This window comes from Xenopus laevis, chromosome 9_10S (genome assembly GCF_017654675.1).
Source record: "Xenopus laevis strain J_2021 chromosome 9_10S, Xenopus_laevis_v10.1, whole genome shotgun sequence".
Lineage (NCBI taxonomy): Eukaryota > Metazoa > Chordata > Amphibia > Anura > Pipidae > Xenopus > Xenopus laevis.
In genome coordinates, this window is record NC_054388.1 from 6558377 (window position 1) to 6577722 (window position 19346).

The 19346-nt window shown below is 43.0% G+C and overlaps 1 protein-coding gene across 3 annotated transcripts in view; it reads left to right on the forward strand.

The window, feature by feature from the left end:
• The window catches only part of LOC108702568 (acid-sensing ion channel 2), a 245866-nt gene that overhangs the window by 99587 nt on the left and 126933 nt on the right, over nt 1-19346 (forward strand). The window contains exons 1-2 of one of the 3 annotated variants that reach the window (XM_041579225.1): nt 12460-12844; nt 12980-14464. The exons of 1 other annotated variant lie outside the window; for it this stretch is intronic. In XM_041579225.1, coding sequence (XP_041435159.1) covers nt 13823-14464 — 642 coding nt within the window. In that variant the 5' untranslated portion in view covers nt 12460-12844; nt 12980-13822. Of the gene's footprint in view, nt 1-12459; nt 14465-19346 lie in introns of those variants that run through there. One more of the 3 variants, XM_041579224.1, reaches the window with a different exon arrangement.

The window sequence follows — 19346 nt, forward strand, 5'->3', positions numbered from 1 at the left end:
CACAGATTGGCTCTGTAGTGTGTGGGAGGACAAGGTGTGGAATAGCAGCAGAAGGTTGAGAGACGAGTGATTGCTTGAGTAGTATCCTGCGGATGATTCCGAGAGGAGAGATATCAAAGGCATCATTAGAGAGCTGTATAGTAGCTGGGAGCAATCAGAATTAATCAGGTCCCGGGAAAACGATCCCAGCCGATCTATAGGGGCCACAGGACAGAAACATGACTGCTAAATGGCTCCTTCAAAGGAAACAGCTGCAGGGCACTGGTGGAGTGTACTTTATGGAACTGCCTACAATCGCTCTTAGTCTGTGCAATTAGTCTGACCTGCCCAGCGAGGAGATCAGGGGGGAACTGATTATGGTGGAAGCATTATATGAAGTAGCCTACTCTCTACCAGGACTGGACAGGGAATCAAAATAGGCCCTGCCATTCCTACTACACAGAGACCCAAACAGCCTCCACCAGTCCACTTAATAGTCACTTTCTATGGCATCTTACAGTGACCCCTCTGGCATTTGCCAGAACCCACAGATTGCCAGCCATTCTCTTCTGCCCCTTGCTCCCCTTTTTTGTTTAGCCCTTTCTCCTCCGTTCTTGCTCACTTCCCCTTTACATTCAGTTCTTTGCCTCCCTTTATCTTTCCCCTCTCTTTTCAGTTCTATCATGGCCCCTTTTCTTGCAATGTACCTTCCTCGGGGTCAGACTGGGCTGGCGGGACACTTGGAAAAATCTTGGTGGTCCCTGTCGACCTAGGCCCGGTCCCCCTATAAGCCCCCTCAAGTATGGTGGATATGACGCAAAGTTGACATGATGTGGTGCGTGGGGGGGGGAAATGGAAGTCTGGAGTTGTGCCTTGTTCATTGCAAGGAGGGCCCTTGGTGTGGAAGCCCCAGTGGGCCCCTATTTCCCCAGTCCGAAGCTAACCCTCCACATTAGTTTTTCACCATTTTCGTTGCTTTTTTTATGCTCTGGTAAAGGGCTATAGGTACTTGGTAGTAACTTTTCCTCTACTACACGTGACTCTTGATCTCAGCTGGGCCCTCACTGATGTATTGATCTTCATGCTGTAAACATCCCTGGTGTCTTACCTTACTTACCTTGTCACCGTTTCTTATTCCCTTTCCCCCAACTTAACGAAGACTTAAATTATCTTAGGACTTAATCTTCTGACTGAGGCCTCCTACCCCAGGATCTCCAGCATTACAACTCTCCTCATTCTCCAGTATATTATCAAGGGTTTAAGTGTGATCCTCCAATGGCAGGTCACTGTATAGTAATCTCACCATGTTAGAGGCTGTAACATAACGATGATTGAAAGCACTTTGCTTGTTTCTCCCCTTATTCCCAACCCACTGGTCCATTTGGGTGCCTATTAGTAGATGATTGAAAAGTAAAGTAGTGGGTGCATGTGAATAAGAGCACATTTATTTCTCCTGTAGTCACTCCCTCTTTATTATAAGAAGACAAGAGGCTTTAAGTCTCAGTTCTTTACGCGCGCCTCTCATTTAACCCTCTCCTCGAATAGGGGATCAGAGTCTGTGTATAAAATTCCAGTTGCGGTGGCAATAAAAGCACATATTTATGACATAGTCCTAGGAGACTCTATGTAAATTATTCAGCCTTAAATTTATAGGGGAACTATACATTTACCCCTCATCTCACTATATTCATTGTAAATTCTGAGACATGACATTCCAATCCCCTCCCATGACAGTAGAGCAGATGGAATATTCCCATTGACACCTGAGCCAATGGCAGCTCATTTACATATCGGTTTTGTTGGTGAATTCTGCTACAAAGAGGGAAATGTGCTAATGCTTTCTCAGAATAACAAAGCCAAGGAACACGCTGGGATAGTGTTAAGGACACGTACACCACTGTCTACTTAAATTGCCTGTTTTTTTGGGGGTTTTTTTTGTTTAAAAAATTTAAAGGGATCCTGTCATTGAAAAACATGTTTTTTTCAAAACGCATCCGTTAATAGTGCTACTCCAGCAGAATTCTGCACTGAAATTCATTTCTCAAAAGAACAAACAGATTTTTTTATATTCAATTTTGAAATCTGACATGGGGCTAGACATTTTGTCAATTTCCCAGCTGCCCCCAGTCATGTGACTTGTGCCTGCACTTTAGGAGAGAAATGCTTTCTGGCAGGCTGCTGTTTTTCCTTCTCAGTGTAACTGAATGTGTCTCAGTGGGACCTGGATTTTACTATTGAGTGCTGTTCTTAGATCTACCAGGCAGCTGTTATCTTGTGTTAGGGAGCTGCTATCTGGTTACCTTCCCATTGTTCTGTTGTTTGGCTGCTGGTGGGGAAACGGAGGGGGTGATATCACTCTTAACTTGCAGTACAGCAGTAAAGAGTGATTGAAGTTTATCAGAGCACAAGTCACATGACTTGGGGCAGCTGGGAAATCGACAATATGTCTAGTCCCATGTCAGATTTCAAAATTGAATATAAAAAATCTATTTGTTCTTTTGAGAAATGGATTTCAGTGCAGAATTCTGCTGGAGTAGCACTATTAACTGATGCATTTTGAAAAACATTTTTTTCCCATGACAGTATCCCTTTAAATTCTGATGCTAATTGCACTGGTTTCTGTGCTGCCATGTAGTAATTATCTATATTAATTACTAATCAGCCTTATATTGTGACATTTCTATTCTATGTGTTTTGTATATTGTGAGTGGGTCCCTAAGCTCAGTAAGTGACAGCAGCACAGAGCATGTGCAGTGAATCAGCAGAAAAGAAGATGGGGAGCTACTGGGGCATCTTTGGAGACACAGATCTTTACTGCTAAAGGGCTGTGGTTGCCTTGGGCTGGTACAGAAGCACAAAACATCATGTACAACATTTCTACCTTCTTCTTTAGTTAGGCTTTAGTTCTCCTTTAAAGAAGTACCATATAGCCATCACAAGAGTTCTCAACACCATTAAAGTCTGATCAGTATGTTGTGCTGGTGGGGGGCCGATATTCTTGATACTGACTTACAATAGGGGCAGCACATGGCTATTAAATGGACTCATCACAATCCGTGCACATTTTTGCCCCAATAAATAGATAAAGAAATAACAGAAAAGGGAGAAAAATACAAAATACATGTACTGTATATTTGTGGAAAATAAAACTCAAAGCCATCCAGCTTGTGATAAAGGGAAATTACCATGCAACGGTAAAAATAAGTTTCTGGCACAGTATTTTCCAGGCTTTTCGATAGTCCAGCAACGCCCTAATGATGATATATGCATCGATGATTGGTTTAATTAGACTTGTAACCAGCGCATATATCAAGATTAAATATGGCTCCACATAGAGACACCGTACGAATAAAAGGGAACAATTCCACGGAGATCTGGAGAATGTTTTAACTCTGTCCCCGCGGAGCTCAGCCCGGTGCTATTCGTTAGTCTCCGTTTTTGCTAAACATTAAACGAGCCCTTATACAAATGTGGAATGATGATAGTGGGGTTACAGTTCCATTCTTGCCCATTAGAACAGTTGCATGCATATAAATAGGTTTAGGGTTCAATATCCCTAAACCTGGATGCAAAGAACAATTGCTTAATGTTTTCATTTGGCTTAGTTGTGTGCCCTTATGCTACCCAATAGACACCCCCAACCTATGGACCCCTACCATTGATGCCTGCAGCCAGGGCCACCATTAGGGGGGTATAGGGGGTACAGCTGTACCAGGCCCAGGCATAAAGGGGGGCCCGACTGTGTTGCACTTTTCGAATTAGCCGGGCACCCCTTAACAGCGCTGAAGTTCATGTCCACCGAAGACCTGAAGCAATGCCGAAGACCAGAATTTGAAGACCCAAAGCTACGAAAAGACATGAGGTTGAAGTCGGGAAAGCCGTAAAAAAAACCAGAAGCTACAAAAAGACTTGAAGTTGAAGTCCTGAAGCTACGAAAAGACCCGAAGCTACAAAAAGACCCGAAGTTGAAGTCATGAAGCTACAAAAAGACCCGAAGTTGAAGTCCGAAGTTGAAGTCTTGAAGCTACGACAAGACCCGAAGCTACGAAAGGAGCCAAAAGAAACCAAAGAAGCTGAAAAAGGAAAGTTCCACTGAACACTAATTTTTATCTTTTTATTTTATTGAACCCATGGCCACCAATGGTTTTTTTTCAAAACTATTCTATGGGACCCATGAACACCAATGTTTTTGTAAAAACATTTATGGGGGCCCTGGTGCAATTTGTTTTTTTAATGTATAGAGGGGCCCTTACCACCAATGATTTTTTTTAAACTTGTAGGGGGTCCTGGCCACCAATGGCTTTTTATAATTTGTGAGTGAGAGGGTTTACCATTTTTAACTCTATGGTGTCTATGTGGGGCTTGGAGGGGGGTCTGCAGTGGGTGAGGACCAGAGGGCCTAGAAAATGTTGCTGTACGGGCTCCGTGATTTCTGATGGCGGCCCTGCCTGCAGACACAAAGGTGGTGTAGTTCCCCTTTAATACAAACTTTAACTCTGTTTAACCACAGCTTGGCAATGGCAGTTCTCCTGGTATATATATATATATAGGATACGCTGTCTGACTCTGAAGCTTGTTCGTGTGCTCTTTGGTGCCTCTTGTCTAAGTTGCCCTTGATGGCACCACTGAGCTGTGACTATTCCTTGCTCGTGGCATTTAATTCTCATTTAATTGCTGATTGATAACCCGCTTGCTAGGCTTCTATTGTAAATTACAGCAGGATCGTCGAGATATTATCAACATGTATTTCCCTTATGAGCAAACATAAATCTAATATTCCCTCCTGTCCTTGTTGCCCTCTGTTGGGGGTATCAGGAGGGAGCGATGTCCTTCTGCAGGTGCTTGTACAGCAGTCTCATTCCGCAGCAGTCTCATTCCGCAGCAGTCTCATTCCGCAGCAGTCTCATTATAGGGGGAGATTTTTTTTCCCCATTCACGTGCTCATTTTTTGACAAGGGATAAGCTGGAGCCCTAAGTAAAACCCCCATGATGTTATTGCAGAATATTGAAATGCAAAACGGCGTATAATTATCAGTACAACTGTGAAACATCATTTTTACAGCAGTTATCCATGTGACGTATGGGTTGTGTAGGTAACCAGGGACCTGTTATCCAGAATGCTTGGAACCCGTGTTTTTTTTTGATTAAGGGGTCTTTCTGTAATATGGAGATAACATTTTTTTAACCTATGACTTATTTGCTTATAATGGAGTCTATGGGACATGTCCCATAATTCATGGCTTTCTGGATAAGAGTTTCCGGATAATGGATCCCATACAATGTATTTAAGATTAAACCTCCCCACCAGGGGTCCATGGTATTTCCCCATCGACAGCCTGGGTTTGCTGGGAGGTGGGTCCTGCCAACTTAGTAGAATGGAGTACCAATATAAAACAAAATAGCTATAGAGCATGTTTGATCATTCCCCACCCAAAAACACCCAACACACCCATGACCCTCCCAAACCCTGTATGTCTAGGCTCCCTATTACTGCTACTGGGCTCCTTGCATGATTCCCATGTCAAGTGCTGCTGCTTCTGTCTGGGGGAGAAGGTTGGAACCTAAACGTCTATACATTGGAACCTCAACGTCTATACATTGGAACCTCAACGTCTATACATTGGAACCTCAACGTCTATACATTGGAACCTCAACGTTTATACATTGGAACCTCAACGTTTATACATTGGAACCTCAACGTCTATATACATTGGAACCTCAACGTCTGTACATTGGAACTTCAACGTCTATACATTGGAACCTCAGCGTCTATATACATTGGAACCTCAGTGTCTATATACATTGGAACCTCAACGTCTATACATTGGAACCTCAACGTTTATACATTGGAACCTCAACGTCTATATACATTGGAACCTCAACGTCTATACATTGGAATCTCAACGTCTGTACATTGGAACTTCAACGTCTATACATTGGAACCTCAGCGTCTATATACATTGGAACCTCAACGTCTATATACATTTTAACCTAAACTTCTATACATTGGAACCTCAACGTTTATACATTAGAACCTCAACGTCTATACATTGGAACCTCAACGTTTATACATTGGAAACTCAACGTCTATATACATTGGAACATCAACGTGTATACATTGGAATCTCAACGTCTGTACATTGGAACTTCAACGTCTATACATTGGAACCTCAGCGTCTATATACATTGCATCCTCAACGTCTGTATTCATTTTAACCTAAATGTCTATTCATTGGAACCTCAACGTTTATACATTGGAACCTCAACGTCTATACATTGGAACCTAAATGTCTATACAGTACATTGGAACCTCAACGTCTATATACATTGGAACCTCAACGTCTATACATTGGAACCTCCATGTCTGTACATTGGAACCTCAACGTTTATATACATTGGAACCTAAACGTCTATACATTGGAACCTCAACGTTTATATACATTGGAACCTCAAGGTCTACACATTGGAACCTCAACGTTTATACAGTGGAACCTCAATGTTTATACAGTGGAACCTCAACGTCTATATACATTGGAACCTCAACGTCTATACATTGGAACATCAACGTCTATATACATTGGAACTTAAACATCTATACATTGGCAAACTTTGACTGAACTTCTTGTGGAGTTCTCCACCTATGGACCTGTGTGTGGGACCAATATGTTGGCCTCCTTGCTTAATATATGATCAGAGCTTGTTCAGAGACCACTCGTACAGGCAGACAATACCCACAACTGAGTACTATATCCATAAACACTTAGGTGATCTAATCATTGAGGATCCAGTTTGTCCCATTGTTCATGTAGTTCAAGTTGTCATGTTTTTGTATATTCTCAGCATTGGAACATGCCTAACTGGAGGCAAGCAGTATGACAGTGCCTTGATTAAATGTATACATGGAAATATACTGATAAAGGGAATTGGTCATATCTATTTATCTCCAGACAAGGGTTATTGGAGACCCTGCAGCCTGCCCCAGAACAGAGCAGCGATCAGACTCTGCGCACCCTCCCATTCGCTATAATTGCTCTGCAGAGATCACCCTTTGTGTCTGGCTTTCTGGATGTGAGCCCAGTTTAAACTGACAGTGCCTGGATCCTGTCCATATCTGATATACACCACACATAAACCGGGCCTCTGGACAGCGGCCGTGATTTAGGGAGCCTATCACAAAGATGAACCAGATAGGGCCAACGATAATGGATGTGGGTGTCCCAAACAACAGGGGGGGTGTTTGCCTAGCCAAGAAGAGGAAAAAGTAACATCCTCTGCAAGGAGACCATAAATTATTAATGCACATTAGTAGAAATACCTCATGCAAAGACCAATGTTCCCTAAGGGAGGCCAGCTGATGTGCTAGAAACCTGTATAAGATGTTAAATCTTAGGCCAAGCTCCTCAAAGAGTATAGAAGCTAAATGGGAAATCTGTCTATAGAGGGAACATTAACCTTCCCTAAAATTTACTCTTTTGCACAACCATAGTTGTCCTAAATAGACACCCCAAACCTAAATAAACAAGACAATTCTCCACTGACAATCCCCTACTAGCACTACTACATTTGTCGCCTCTAACATAGGGAGATTATTATTATTATTATTTTTCTGCAACGTCAGAATTTCAAACTTCAGAGATGCGGTTATAGTGATGCTTTGGGTATTCAAAGCTAAAAAAAAACATTGTGCTTAATGACTCTAGACTGAAGCATAATTACATATGCCAGAGGATAGTCCAATAGAAGGAAATGTTTGATGCCACAGGGCCAATCCCATGAAGAGGAACTGGGAAGGTGGTTTCTCATTGGAGGAGCCTCTTCTCTTAAGTGGCCTGCTGGTTTGCTCGGCTTTATTATGCTATAGATTGGGGTTATTATGCTATAGATTGGGGTTATAGAGGTGAACCCCAAGTTGCCCATGTTGTTGGTGGTCATACTTGGCTTCATACATCTGGTGATACTCATGACTTCAAGGAAAGTGCCATCAGGATAGGAGGTCAAGGGAATGCAGTGATTGGCAGATGGCTGTACGCCGTCCCTATATACCTCATCAGACCTCCTATGCATAGATGCAACATGAGTTACTAAGACAGGCACTTGGGTATTAACATACTGCTGATATCTTGGCAGGGTAATGAATAATACAAGATATAAATCTTCTACTGAATAGGTTTCATAATGCTGAGTGTCTGACAGCAAAGGCTAAGAGGCCGCTAATTACATGACCCATGGGTGGCATCCAATGTGTACGATACGTCCGACCCTTGTGTTACAATAAGCTTTATAAAATGTCACTTTTAGTATAACTGAAATGCAATTTCTTTGGAGCAACTCACCCACTAAGATTTGAATTTAATCAGTTCATAAGTATGAAGAGCTAAGCTCTTTTAGAATGTCCTTTTTCCAGCAGGATAACCTTAAATAAATCAAATTTGCATATGCAAAACCCTATGTGAATGGCAATGCCGTCTTTATGCAGAAGTTCCTGTGAGGAACATTGTGAAATACCTGGCTCATGTTCAAGTTTTGGGCACAGGCTGACTCCAGCAGAGCCTCCTGCAGGCTACCAGTCAACATGGGGCTATCCGCTAGCCCATCACAACCCTTATTGGGCACCCGCAAGGAATTTTGTTTTTGCTTGTGTCGCTCCCCAACAGTTTTTACATTTTAGTGAGATAAAAAAAATGGTTGGGACCCCTGCTCTAGTACCTACACTATGGTTGTCATCTAATCCAGAATGCCAGGCACCAACCACATTATAGTTTGTCTCTGTGTTTGTAGGCTACCAGTGACAAGTGGGTTCTTGGAAATGCCCAAAATTGGACTATTAAACCCTTCCTGTGTATATGCACAATAAAGGCAGGCAGTTTTTTGAGCCATACACACAAAAGATTTTGTCTTGGTCCTCACAGACTTATTATGTGGTGTAAGAAGCCCGCTGATGGGCCAAGCCCAACCAATATCTGCCTGAAAATAGTGCAGATATAGCTCAGACAAGTTTAAAATCCCATCAGGGTGAAGACTGCATCAGCTCATTGCTTGGGACCTTGCATTCCCAACACTGTGATCAACAATGTGGGCATATTGGGTAAAGATCTGCTTGCTTGGCAACATTGATAAATGAGCAGTTATTTATGCTTATGGACAGTTTTAGAGTCAGTTTGGTTAATGAAAGTAATGCTGTTGGAAGTCAGAAAGAGGTTTAGCTTTCAGACTGGGAAGAAAATATACAGTAGATAGAAGAAGCCAACTCTGCAACTGTCAGAAAGCCCATGAGATAAAGGGGGGCCTGTTGGGTCATTGACTGATGAAAGGTTTCATGAAAAATATGGCCATAAAGTGGTTTTGAAGTAAGGCTCCTTAACGTCTAAGTCTGCCACTGTTTTCAGACCTTTCTAAGGAGGAAGAAGGAATGAGAGAAGTAGAGTAGGAAGATGATGTAGAAGAATATGGGAGAAACATTCTGGGCCACTCAAAACATAACTTTGGCACTGCACTTAGAGTGCTATGTGTTCTGGCATTCTAGAGTATTTCTATGGCAGATCCGGTTTCCAAATCCAGCTCCCACGGTGCTTTTTAACTTGACTTGCTGTTAATTAACATGGAACTGTTACCAAGGAGAAGCAGCAGAACAAGTGACTGCCTGTCAGATGGAGGTGTCACATCATGTTTATTGCAAAGGCAGAGTAACCAGAAAGTTCCGTATTCGCAAGCATCTTCTGGCTCATGCCGTGTGGGCGTAGAAGGTCCTTAGAACAGACAAACAAAAGTTATATTAGATTGCAAGCTCCTTGCAGCAAGGAAATGCTACTGTAGCTTTAAGCTCTGCACTAGGGACTATGTAGCTCTGCACTAGGGACTATGTTCCACTGATCATTATTTGCCTCCTATTCATGTGCGAAGATGTGCAAAACATTTGGAAACAGTACAATACACTAGGTCCTCTTCCAACTATAAGCATAAAAGGTAAGGCAAAACGTTTGTGGTGCTGGAGTTGAAGTATCAATAGGCAACTGAGATATGGTCCATGCAGTTTAACTTCATTCATTTTTATCAACTGTGCAAGACCTGTACGAGATTTTGCTTTATGGTGGTTAAGGAAGGGGGGACTTTATCACTAGTGACACTTTGCAGTGAGTCACCAGAAAGATCCAAGAAGATCCCAAAATGATGATTGTTTTCTCCTGCTGAGAATCCATTGGGTCTCATTAGGACGCGTTCAATCCAGATGTTTTTGGAGACAAGATTCAAGTGATTTGCCCATATACCAGATTAGAATTTAATTTGCAACTCTACTAGGGCTCAGGGCACTTGGGGCGTTTTGATGGCCATGGTCAACACAGGCAGTAGAAAAAGGACCCATCTTCCCCCAGTGCCTGATTACTATTCAACCTTTGACCCAAATGGTTCCACAGAAGTCACAATGGGTCATTTATAAGCACTGGGCAAATTTACCACTGTGCATTGACCTAGTTGCTGGCTGAGAAAAAATCCAATGACTGACTGGTTGCTCTGGGTTACTGCCCAGGTGCAAATTTGCCCAGTGTTTATAAATGAGCCCCACTGTATCTCAGGGATGCCTGTCTTGACGTTCCAGCACGTGGCATTGACAGATCATTTCTTGCTCAAGTGAAGGGAACGGAGTCAGCGATGGGCTCTTTGATCATTGTGGGATCAAGACACCACATGTGCTGTAGGAATAAATGATCAAAGGGCCCAGACACAAGGTGGGACATTCACTAAGATTCGTAGTTGCGCCAGGCGTAACTTTGCCGCACTTCGCCAGGCGTAGTTTCGCCAGCGCTTCGCAAATTCACTAAAATCCGAAGTTGCGCTCAGGGGTAGCGTAAGGTTGCGAAGTTGCGCTAGCGTTGATTCGCTAAGCGAATCGAAGTTACGCTAGCGATGGTTAATTTACATACGGCGCCAAATTCAAATTTCAATGGAGGAATATGTAAAACCACTACAAATGCCTGGGAAACCTTCAAAACATCAAATAAAATGTTTATTTTGCCCTACACATGTGCCCACTGTATAGTTACGGTGCCATGAGTTAGGAAATGTAGGGGGGAAGGAGGGGAGCCCCAAAAATTTTTTAGATCTTTTTCAGCCTATCACCCATAATATAGAAAAAACGCCATCGTTTTTTGGGACTTGGAAAAAATTGTAACTTTTTTTTGAAGAAATCCCTATCTACTCTATTGCGCTTCGCCTGGTCTGAGGTGGCGAAGGAAGTCTAGCGTAAAAGGTAGCGTTCAGAACAATGCGCGCGTTAGTGAATTTGCGTAGTTACGTCCATTGCGCAAATTCGCCAGGCGTAAGGGTGCGAAGTTACACTAGCAAAGTTAACGCCAGCGTCCGTTAGTGAATTTGCGAAGTAACGAAAATGCCCAACGCTAGCGTTAGGCAATTCGGCGCATAGTGAATTTGCCCCAAGGAGACAAGGGATAGCCTCAGATCCCAAACCCATGGACATCTGGATTTTGATGGTGCCACTAGTTTGTGGTTTCTGGCACTCACACAGCAGTGTAAAGAAGAGGAATATATACGTTGGGAATAAAAGGAAAAGGGGATCAAGTTTTAATCACTATGGCAGCAGCTGATATGAGGTTGTATCAGAAGGCATGCACTTGGACATGTCTTCCACTAGAGGGTGCCTACCCATGTATGGAATCACACACACACATAGAGAACATGTATTTGTATGCATCGCTTGGCTCCCAGTGTAACACACCAGTAGCACAGCTGACCACAGGGAAATCACAATGGCAGAACTTGCCTAAGCACAGATGAGATAGGAGGGGGCTCATTTCTGCAGTTGGGCTTGTGCTTTTGTGTCAGTCGTTCTGCTCCGCCGGCTTGAGATCTAACTGTGAAATTGTATCATTTCGCTGCAAGTCTCCGTGGAAAGAAATAGGTTGCTCTTCATAAAACCAGAGATATTGGTTGGACAGTCGGGGGTTACGGAGAGGGATTGCTTTCTTCCATCTCCAAAACCAGGGAAGTCATTGCTTACCAATAGAATTTAGCTACGCTGCAGGCTATAAGGAGCTAAAGAGGTTAGAGCAGGCTCTAAAATCAATACAGCCAGCAACATTAATGTGATTGATACCCTATTGTCAGGGCTGGGGCAACAGGACCCTTGGCATTGAAGGAAGGTTGTATAATATGTACCACTTAGATTATAAGCTCTATGGCACAGAGACCCCCTTCCTCCTGCTATGATTGCATATAATGTCCACAAATAATTGTGACTTATATGAAAAAGATTCTTGCTCTTCCTATGGTATAGGTAACTGTGAAGCATCATTGCATTTATGCATCAGAAAAATCCCCTGGTCTGTGAGCTTATTAACTAGTGTGCCTACTGCACAAGGGGTTAAGCAGCCCAGACTGTCGGAGTGCTCCCATAGTCTGAGCTTGATGGTAATGGAGCATGTGCGGGTGTGCAAGGAGAAATACGGTAATGCAGGATTGCACTGGTGCACAAGTAGAGATGCCTGTGTGCAGCAGAGACACGGAGAGGCACACGGGGTGCTCCTGCTCCCACTGATTAGAACTTAAAACTGACCCATCACAGAGGAACCTTTTCCAGAGGCAGAAGCTACATCTGTGTGTTTGTGTAAAAAAACCACCATGTCATCTGTGCAGCATTTGCCATAAAGTGCCCCCCCCCCCCCAAGGAACTGTCTGTTGGGACTACAGACTTCTGACTTGGAAGGTTGGAATGTTTCAGATGTGAAGACCTGATGCTTCAGGAGCCCTGCTGAACTCAACTGCCATCTTTGCACTCTGCTGCCCAGGCTTTGGAAGTTCATTCTACTCTTGGACCTGCGGCTGATCCATACTGAGGAGCACAACGGGAAAGGTAAAACACAGCAAGGGGATCCTTGTAGTGGATGAATCCCTATAACAGGCTTGTCTGTGCCAGGCATACAAAGCTGCGTGTGTAGTTGGCACTCCCAAACTATGACTAAATGACATTTTTACTTCCCCTTTCCAGATTGGACAACTGAAATGGAATGTAAATCAGATAAAGGATCTTGTGATGTGAAGAGCATTGTTGTGTTACCATGGGAAGATGCCTCCACAGGGTCTCTAATATGCCATTAAACCTTCAAAAGAAAAACAGAGAAGCAGCTCCAGCTCATCAGATATCTTCCAATCCCTTAATCGTCTTCATGTTCTTCATAACGCCTAATGAAATGCCTGCATAGAGGATCAAGAAAGGCAACTGCAGCACGGGACGGTGGCACGCAGAGACGGCCAGAGCCAGAGTTATCGACAGAAGGATTTATTCTTGTTCCAAGCCGTGAGCAGTTGGCAGGGAATGAAAGGGGACATTTGTCTGCACAGCTGACGAGCACCTTCACTTGTTCCCCAGTTCCTTCCACGGCACTGTTGCTTTATGGAGAAGGAGATCTGGGTTCCTTGAGCTGAAGAGTGTGGGAGATGAGTTGCTTATGCCTTGTAATTATGCAGGGGTATTAAAAATCTAAAGAGCGATCGTTTATAAAAAAGATTATCAGGAGGTATCTCCGACACCATGCCTGGGGGAAGATGGACCTCAGCTTTGAATCTTGATAATATGAGCAAGTCAAGCAAGTGGGGTGATCCTTAATGCACGGTTCAATGAGAACATTCATTTTGCAAGGGTGACTAATTTGTCATGTGGCATTTGTGCCTGTTGTAGCAGCCTATCTTTTTATTTTTGTGTTTCATGCTGTTTCAACCTGCATTCTGGGCACTGTACCGACTGAATGAATGAGGGGGTGGTGGTGCCAAGCTGTGCTGCTGATGCCCACAGCGAGATGCCCCCCTGTTGGTGAGTGTCTGGGGGAGTGTCATGACTCGGGAAGAAAGGATCCGGGCTCCAGCTGGCAGCTGCCCCTCAAGAGTGACCAGAACGGATGCCCAAGTTGTGCCACAAAAATGCCACACCAGGACACAGCATCGCCATGCCTTATCTCTGCTCTCCCTGCAACACATAAAGTTGCATGGCCTAAAATATATCTGCTCGCCCAAACTGGCATTGCGGCATCGTACTTTTTGGTTTTTGGCCTTTTTTACTTCTTTGGGCTTCTTTCTGTCTTGGTCATCCAACAGACTCTTGTATTGGCTGTCCTTCCCCTCACACACCAGGGTCCAGTTGGAGTGGAGCAAAGAGCTGGCTTTCCCGGCAGTGACATTTTGCAACAACAACCCTGTTCGGTTTCACCGGCTCGGCAAAAGCGACCTTTATTTTGCAGGCTACTGGCTGGGCTTGCTGTTTGCCAACCGCACAGCACGGCCCATGTTGGCAGAGCTACTGCCAGAGGACAGGCGGAAGTGGTTTCAAAAACTGGCAGACTTTCGACTTTTTCTGCCCCCTCGAAACTTTGACGGGATCAGTGTAGGATTCATGGACAGGTTGGGCCACCAGCTGGAAGACATGTTGCTTTCCTGCAAATATCGCGGTGAGGCCTGTGGACCACACAACTTCTCCACTGTAAGTCACCTCTCTGTTATCCGGTTGGTATTACATTCAGCATTACTCTAGGTTTGAAAACCAGAATTATTCATAGAATAGAGCTGAGGAAAGATTTACATTTGTTGAGTATACCTTTCTTGAGTTTGTCTAGAATATATAAATATGATTTAAATATGATGATGGATAGTCAAACTAGGCATCTTCTCTCACATGTACCGTAAATCTTTTGACCCTGTTCGATCTTTGTCTTTTTATAGTCATCATTAGATCCTCTTGCCCAAATGTATAAATCTGGTTTATGCTATATTTATCTAACTCATTGTCCATGCAGTGTTGTTCAACTTTAGGGGGCAGATTTATTAAGGTTCGAATTGGAAATTCAAATTTTCGAGCTTGATTTTTGGTCAACACTCGAGTTGGGAATAATCCAAACTTGAATTCTAATATTTATCATACCTGTACCCTGAGAAAAACTCGAATTTGACTATTCGCCACTTAAAACCTGCCGAGTTCATGTAGAAGTCAATGGGAGAGGTCCAGTGACCCATTTAAAGATGTTTATAGCCTTCCTGACATTAGAGTTTTTTCCAGAGAAAAAACTCAAATTGAGTTTAGATGAATTGAATTAGATTTGAGTTTTCAGGTCGGTAATATTCTTTCAATTTTTAGATATTCAGGTTTTTTCTTTTTGAATTTCGAGGTCATTCTAGTTCATTCGAATTTGAAAAAACTCCAACATTCGACCTTTGATAAATCTGCCCCTAGGTCTTCCGAATGGATGAGAAGCAAGGTTCTCACCAACGGTAAGTTGGTAACATGTCTGAGGAGGTGGCTGGGCTTTGTACTTCAAAAACATCTAGAGCTACAGCTTGCCCATCCCAAGTCTACTGTGTCTTGCTGTAGGAACATCTCATACATTGACCTTTGAAATCAAAGCTTCCTCAAGTTCGCCTTCGCTTTACATAAACCTAGGTGGGGTAATATTTATGTTTTTGTCCAGGTTAGCCTAACTATGCTATTCAGTGAGGAATAATCGCCTGCAACCACTGTCTGAACTGAAATTATAGAGAAGGGCATAATTATAATTATTGGCGTTGATTCATGAAGATGGTGTCTCTACCTGGATCACGTGGCTTTAAAGCTGCTCTGGAATGAGTAGTCTAGAAAATGATACATGTGTAGTCTGGGAGTAAAAAAAAAACAAACCTCAGAACAGCACTGTGTGGCTTGTGGTTTGCTCATTGATATCTGACCATGGATTGATAGAACGATATGTGTCCTAAGAGAAAAATATAAAGGATTTATGGCCTTGGGATGTTAGAGAAAGGCAAAAGAAGAAGCAAACTCTGTGGTGGGGCAGTGTGTGATAGAGAAAAGTGGGATTTGTAATTGATTAAAGGATGTTTGAACTGTGTTAGAGCTACAGAGACAGATAGCGACGTGCCTGTAAGATGTTGGTGGGCTCCAGATTCCATTATTTAAAGTGTATGCATCCATTTTATTGGTTTATATATGGTAGTCAGAGCAAATATGTATCTAACAACACCATAAAAAAACCCACAGGTCTACAAAGCTGAGGGATATTTTGATCTGAAGAGCTAGCGCTCAAATAACTCTGAGATTAGGCTGCCCACGCTTTTTGAAAACATGCAACAAACACCCTGTATCTGGTAAAGTTCTTGTCAAACATTTTATTTGGCATTTCCTAATGAATAAATGAATGTGGTTTGTTATAAAAAAGACTGGCTAGTTGCTGGCAGTGCATATGTTGAGCATCTCTGAGAGAAAAGGAGTTTATGGTGCAGCATTTTGATGATATCCTAAGTGTTATTGGTGTATACTGAGGAGGTCACTAATGGACCTTGTACCTTCACTGCCAGTCTGCCACCAGCCCACACCAGTTGGTTCAAGCCTCGTTTTGAGGTTCAGCAATTTTATTTGTGTTTCTCTATACTATCCCTATGGCAAAAAACATTCACCCCCCCCCCAAATCTAACCCTATTGACCTTTCTCTTGAAATCTTGCCCTAAATGGTCTTCAGGTTGGGCCCACCAGCCACTGCTACTAGTTTAAGAACCACTGGCAAAAGGGCTAATCAACCGTTGGTGGACCACAGGTCCTGGCTTAATGTACTGTATTCTAAAGGGTTTTAAGGATTTAAGCAAATGGTAACTAAATCAGAGCTCTGTAAAATGTTTCCCTCATTCTCCAAGGTCAGCATTCTACCCTCTTAGAGATGACCATCCTGTAGTGTCTGCGCGCCTAAAGCATTGGAAACGCATACAAAGGGGCATGAATTTCTATCTGTTAATCATTTCTTTTTACCCGCAACCATCACGCGGAGAGTCTTATTATATACCTTGTGCTAGAAAGGTGAACAATGCTATCTGTGATGCTTTCATGACTTGCCTTGTCTCCATTCTCTGTAAAAGATGTACTATTGACAGTGTGATTGCCGTCTGTTCAGTGTATGGATCCTCGTCTATTTCACTGTTACATTCTATAGAATACTCAACCTTAATCCTTCTCTGCTTTCTCAAAAGGATGGGGTCTTTGATATTGAATACCCAATGCATGGCTTAATTAAGCCTGTTTATCATGATCATTTGTCTACACTGGAGTGTAGACTTTATTTTTTAACATAGGATGACATTTGTGCTTCCTTCTATCAACACAGACCAATGCTTTACCATGGTCAATGATTTATTTTCTTTAGTTGTGCCTTGCGAGGTGATGGCCAAAACACTTTGCTGTTGAGTTTCTTCCTGATCAGTGTTTAATTCTTCATCCTTACCACAACGTATTCCCTGCTGACAATTTTGAAAGAGGACAGTGGTCCCACCATGTTTGGTTAGAAGGTTCAGAGTATGTTCTTCAACTCTTGAGTCTTTAGATTTTTTTAAATAAGTCAGCCAGACTTAAGGTCTCCATACATGGGCAAATATAAGTTGCCGACAGATTATGTCGACAGTTTATTAGGCAATATATGGTGCCCTCACCGGGCTTCCCTGATATCTGGCTGAAAGTCAGTTAGATAGCGATTGGGCAGGTTTAAAAATCCCATCGGAATGCGGACTGCATCAATTCATTGATGTGGCCCTCAATCAGACAGACTGTATTCTCCTTGTTGTGATCTGATCATTGGGCTCTAGGGCCCACCATGGATCAGCCCAATATCGCCCACCTCAAGATGGGCATATTGGAGAGAGATCCACTTGTTTGGTGACCTCACCAAATGAGCAGATCTCTGTATGTATGGACTATAAGACTATAGCTAATCAGTATGTGATCTGGTCGGTCAACCTGTAGCCTAACCCAGCTGTTCACTGATACACGCCCTGTCACTTGCAGTATTCTGATGACCTCCAACATATGGTAGAAGTTCAGCCAACAAGATTAGACAATGATGTATGAACCATTGAGGTCACGAAACACTGAATTGGACAAATACCATCTATAGCTAGTGTCAGACTTTGCCTCCTAGGGCCCAGTGGAAGGACCTGAGACTGTGGGCCCACTCTGAAAACAATTGGACAAATGGCGTACGTTTTTACGAGGGCCCTCAGTTGAAATAAGGATGGACTGATGGAAATTGTCTTAGACAAGGCCCACCAGGAGGTCCTCTGGTAGGCCGGTCTGACCCTGTCTCTCTCTGTATTTAATGTGTGCACCTATTCCTTAGCTTAACTACTTGTATATGAGACCTATTACCTGGAATGTACCTTTTGAAACCCATTCTTTAAAGCTAATAAACATGAAATATACCCAATAGGATTGTTTTTCCCATCCATATGGATTAATGCAGTTTAGTTACCATGACATACAAGGTACTGTACTGGATAAATACAAAGGAAAGGGACATCAGTTGAAAAATAATGGCATTCTCGCTGGATAATGGGTTTTCAGATAACTGATCCCATACCTACAGAGAATGAGTGATTTGCATTCACTGGAAAGGCTTCTAATTAACCCCAAACACAGCTTGCTAGGTGTTTTTAATTTACTCTTTAATAATGTCTCCTTTTTCCACTTACATCTCCCAGACAAGGGAAGGGCGGGTTGAGCTGATCCTTGTTCTGATTACTGGAATGTTGATAGACCTCCCAGCAGGTACCTCCATTCTTGTCAGCCTTCGAAGAGAAAGTTACCGAATTCACAGCGTGACAGGTGAAGAGTTTTTTTTAGCATGATGATCATCTAGATTGAGGAACTGGCACGATGCTAATTACGTACAGCCCTCTCCGGCTCCTCTAGGGAAACACAAATAGCTCTGGTCCCAAATGTTTGCAATTAATCCAAAGAGTCAGGAAGACAAACACGAAAAAAATTCATCTAAATATTTGCAAATATCACCAGCTGCTTTCACAGCCTGAGATCAAGCAAAACAAATGAGAAGACTCATCCATCCATCATGGATGGGGTTATCTTTCATTTAAATGAGGAGTGTTGGTGTAAAATGTAGAAGTGTGTTTTGCTCCAACCATACCTTGTTGGAATACAACTCGTGTATTGCTCCAACCATATCTTGTTGGCATACAGCTCCATGTATTTCTCCAACCATATATTGTTGGCATACAACTCCTACTTGGCATTGCCACCAGACTAGGATTGGTAGGCTGTAAAATGCAAAAGAGGCTGCTGGAAGCTGCCATAGACTGATGTTTCATATTGGGTCTGTGATTGGCTCTTTGGGTATTCTGTATTTGAGATACCATGTCCAATTTTAAATCTCAGTCCACACATGGTTGCCACCTTTTGGTGGTGATATTACAGGTGGACCTGGGTGTGACCTGATGGATCAAGGCAGGGTAGGACTGGGCCAATGGGACACCAGGAAAAAAAAAACAACGGGTCCTGCTGACCCAGATCTGATCCCTCCTTGTCCTTCACCATGGTTCCC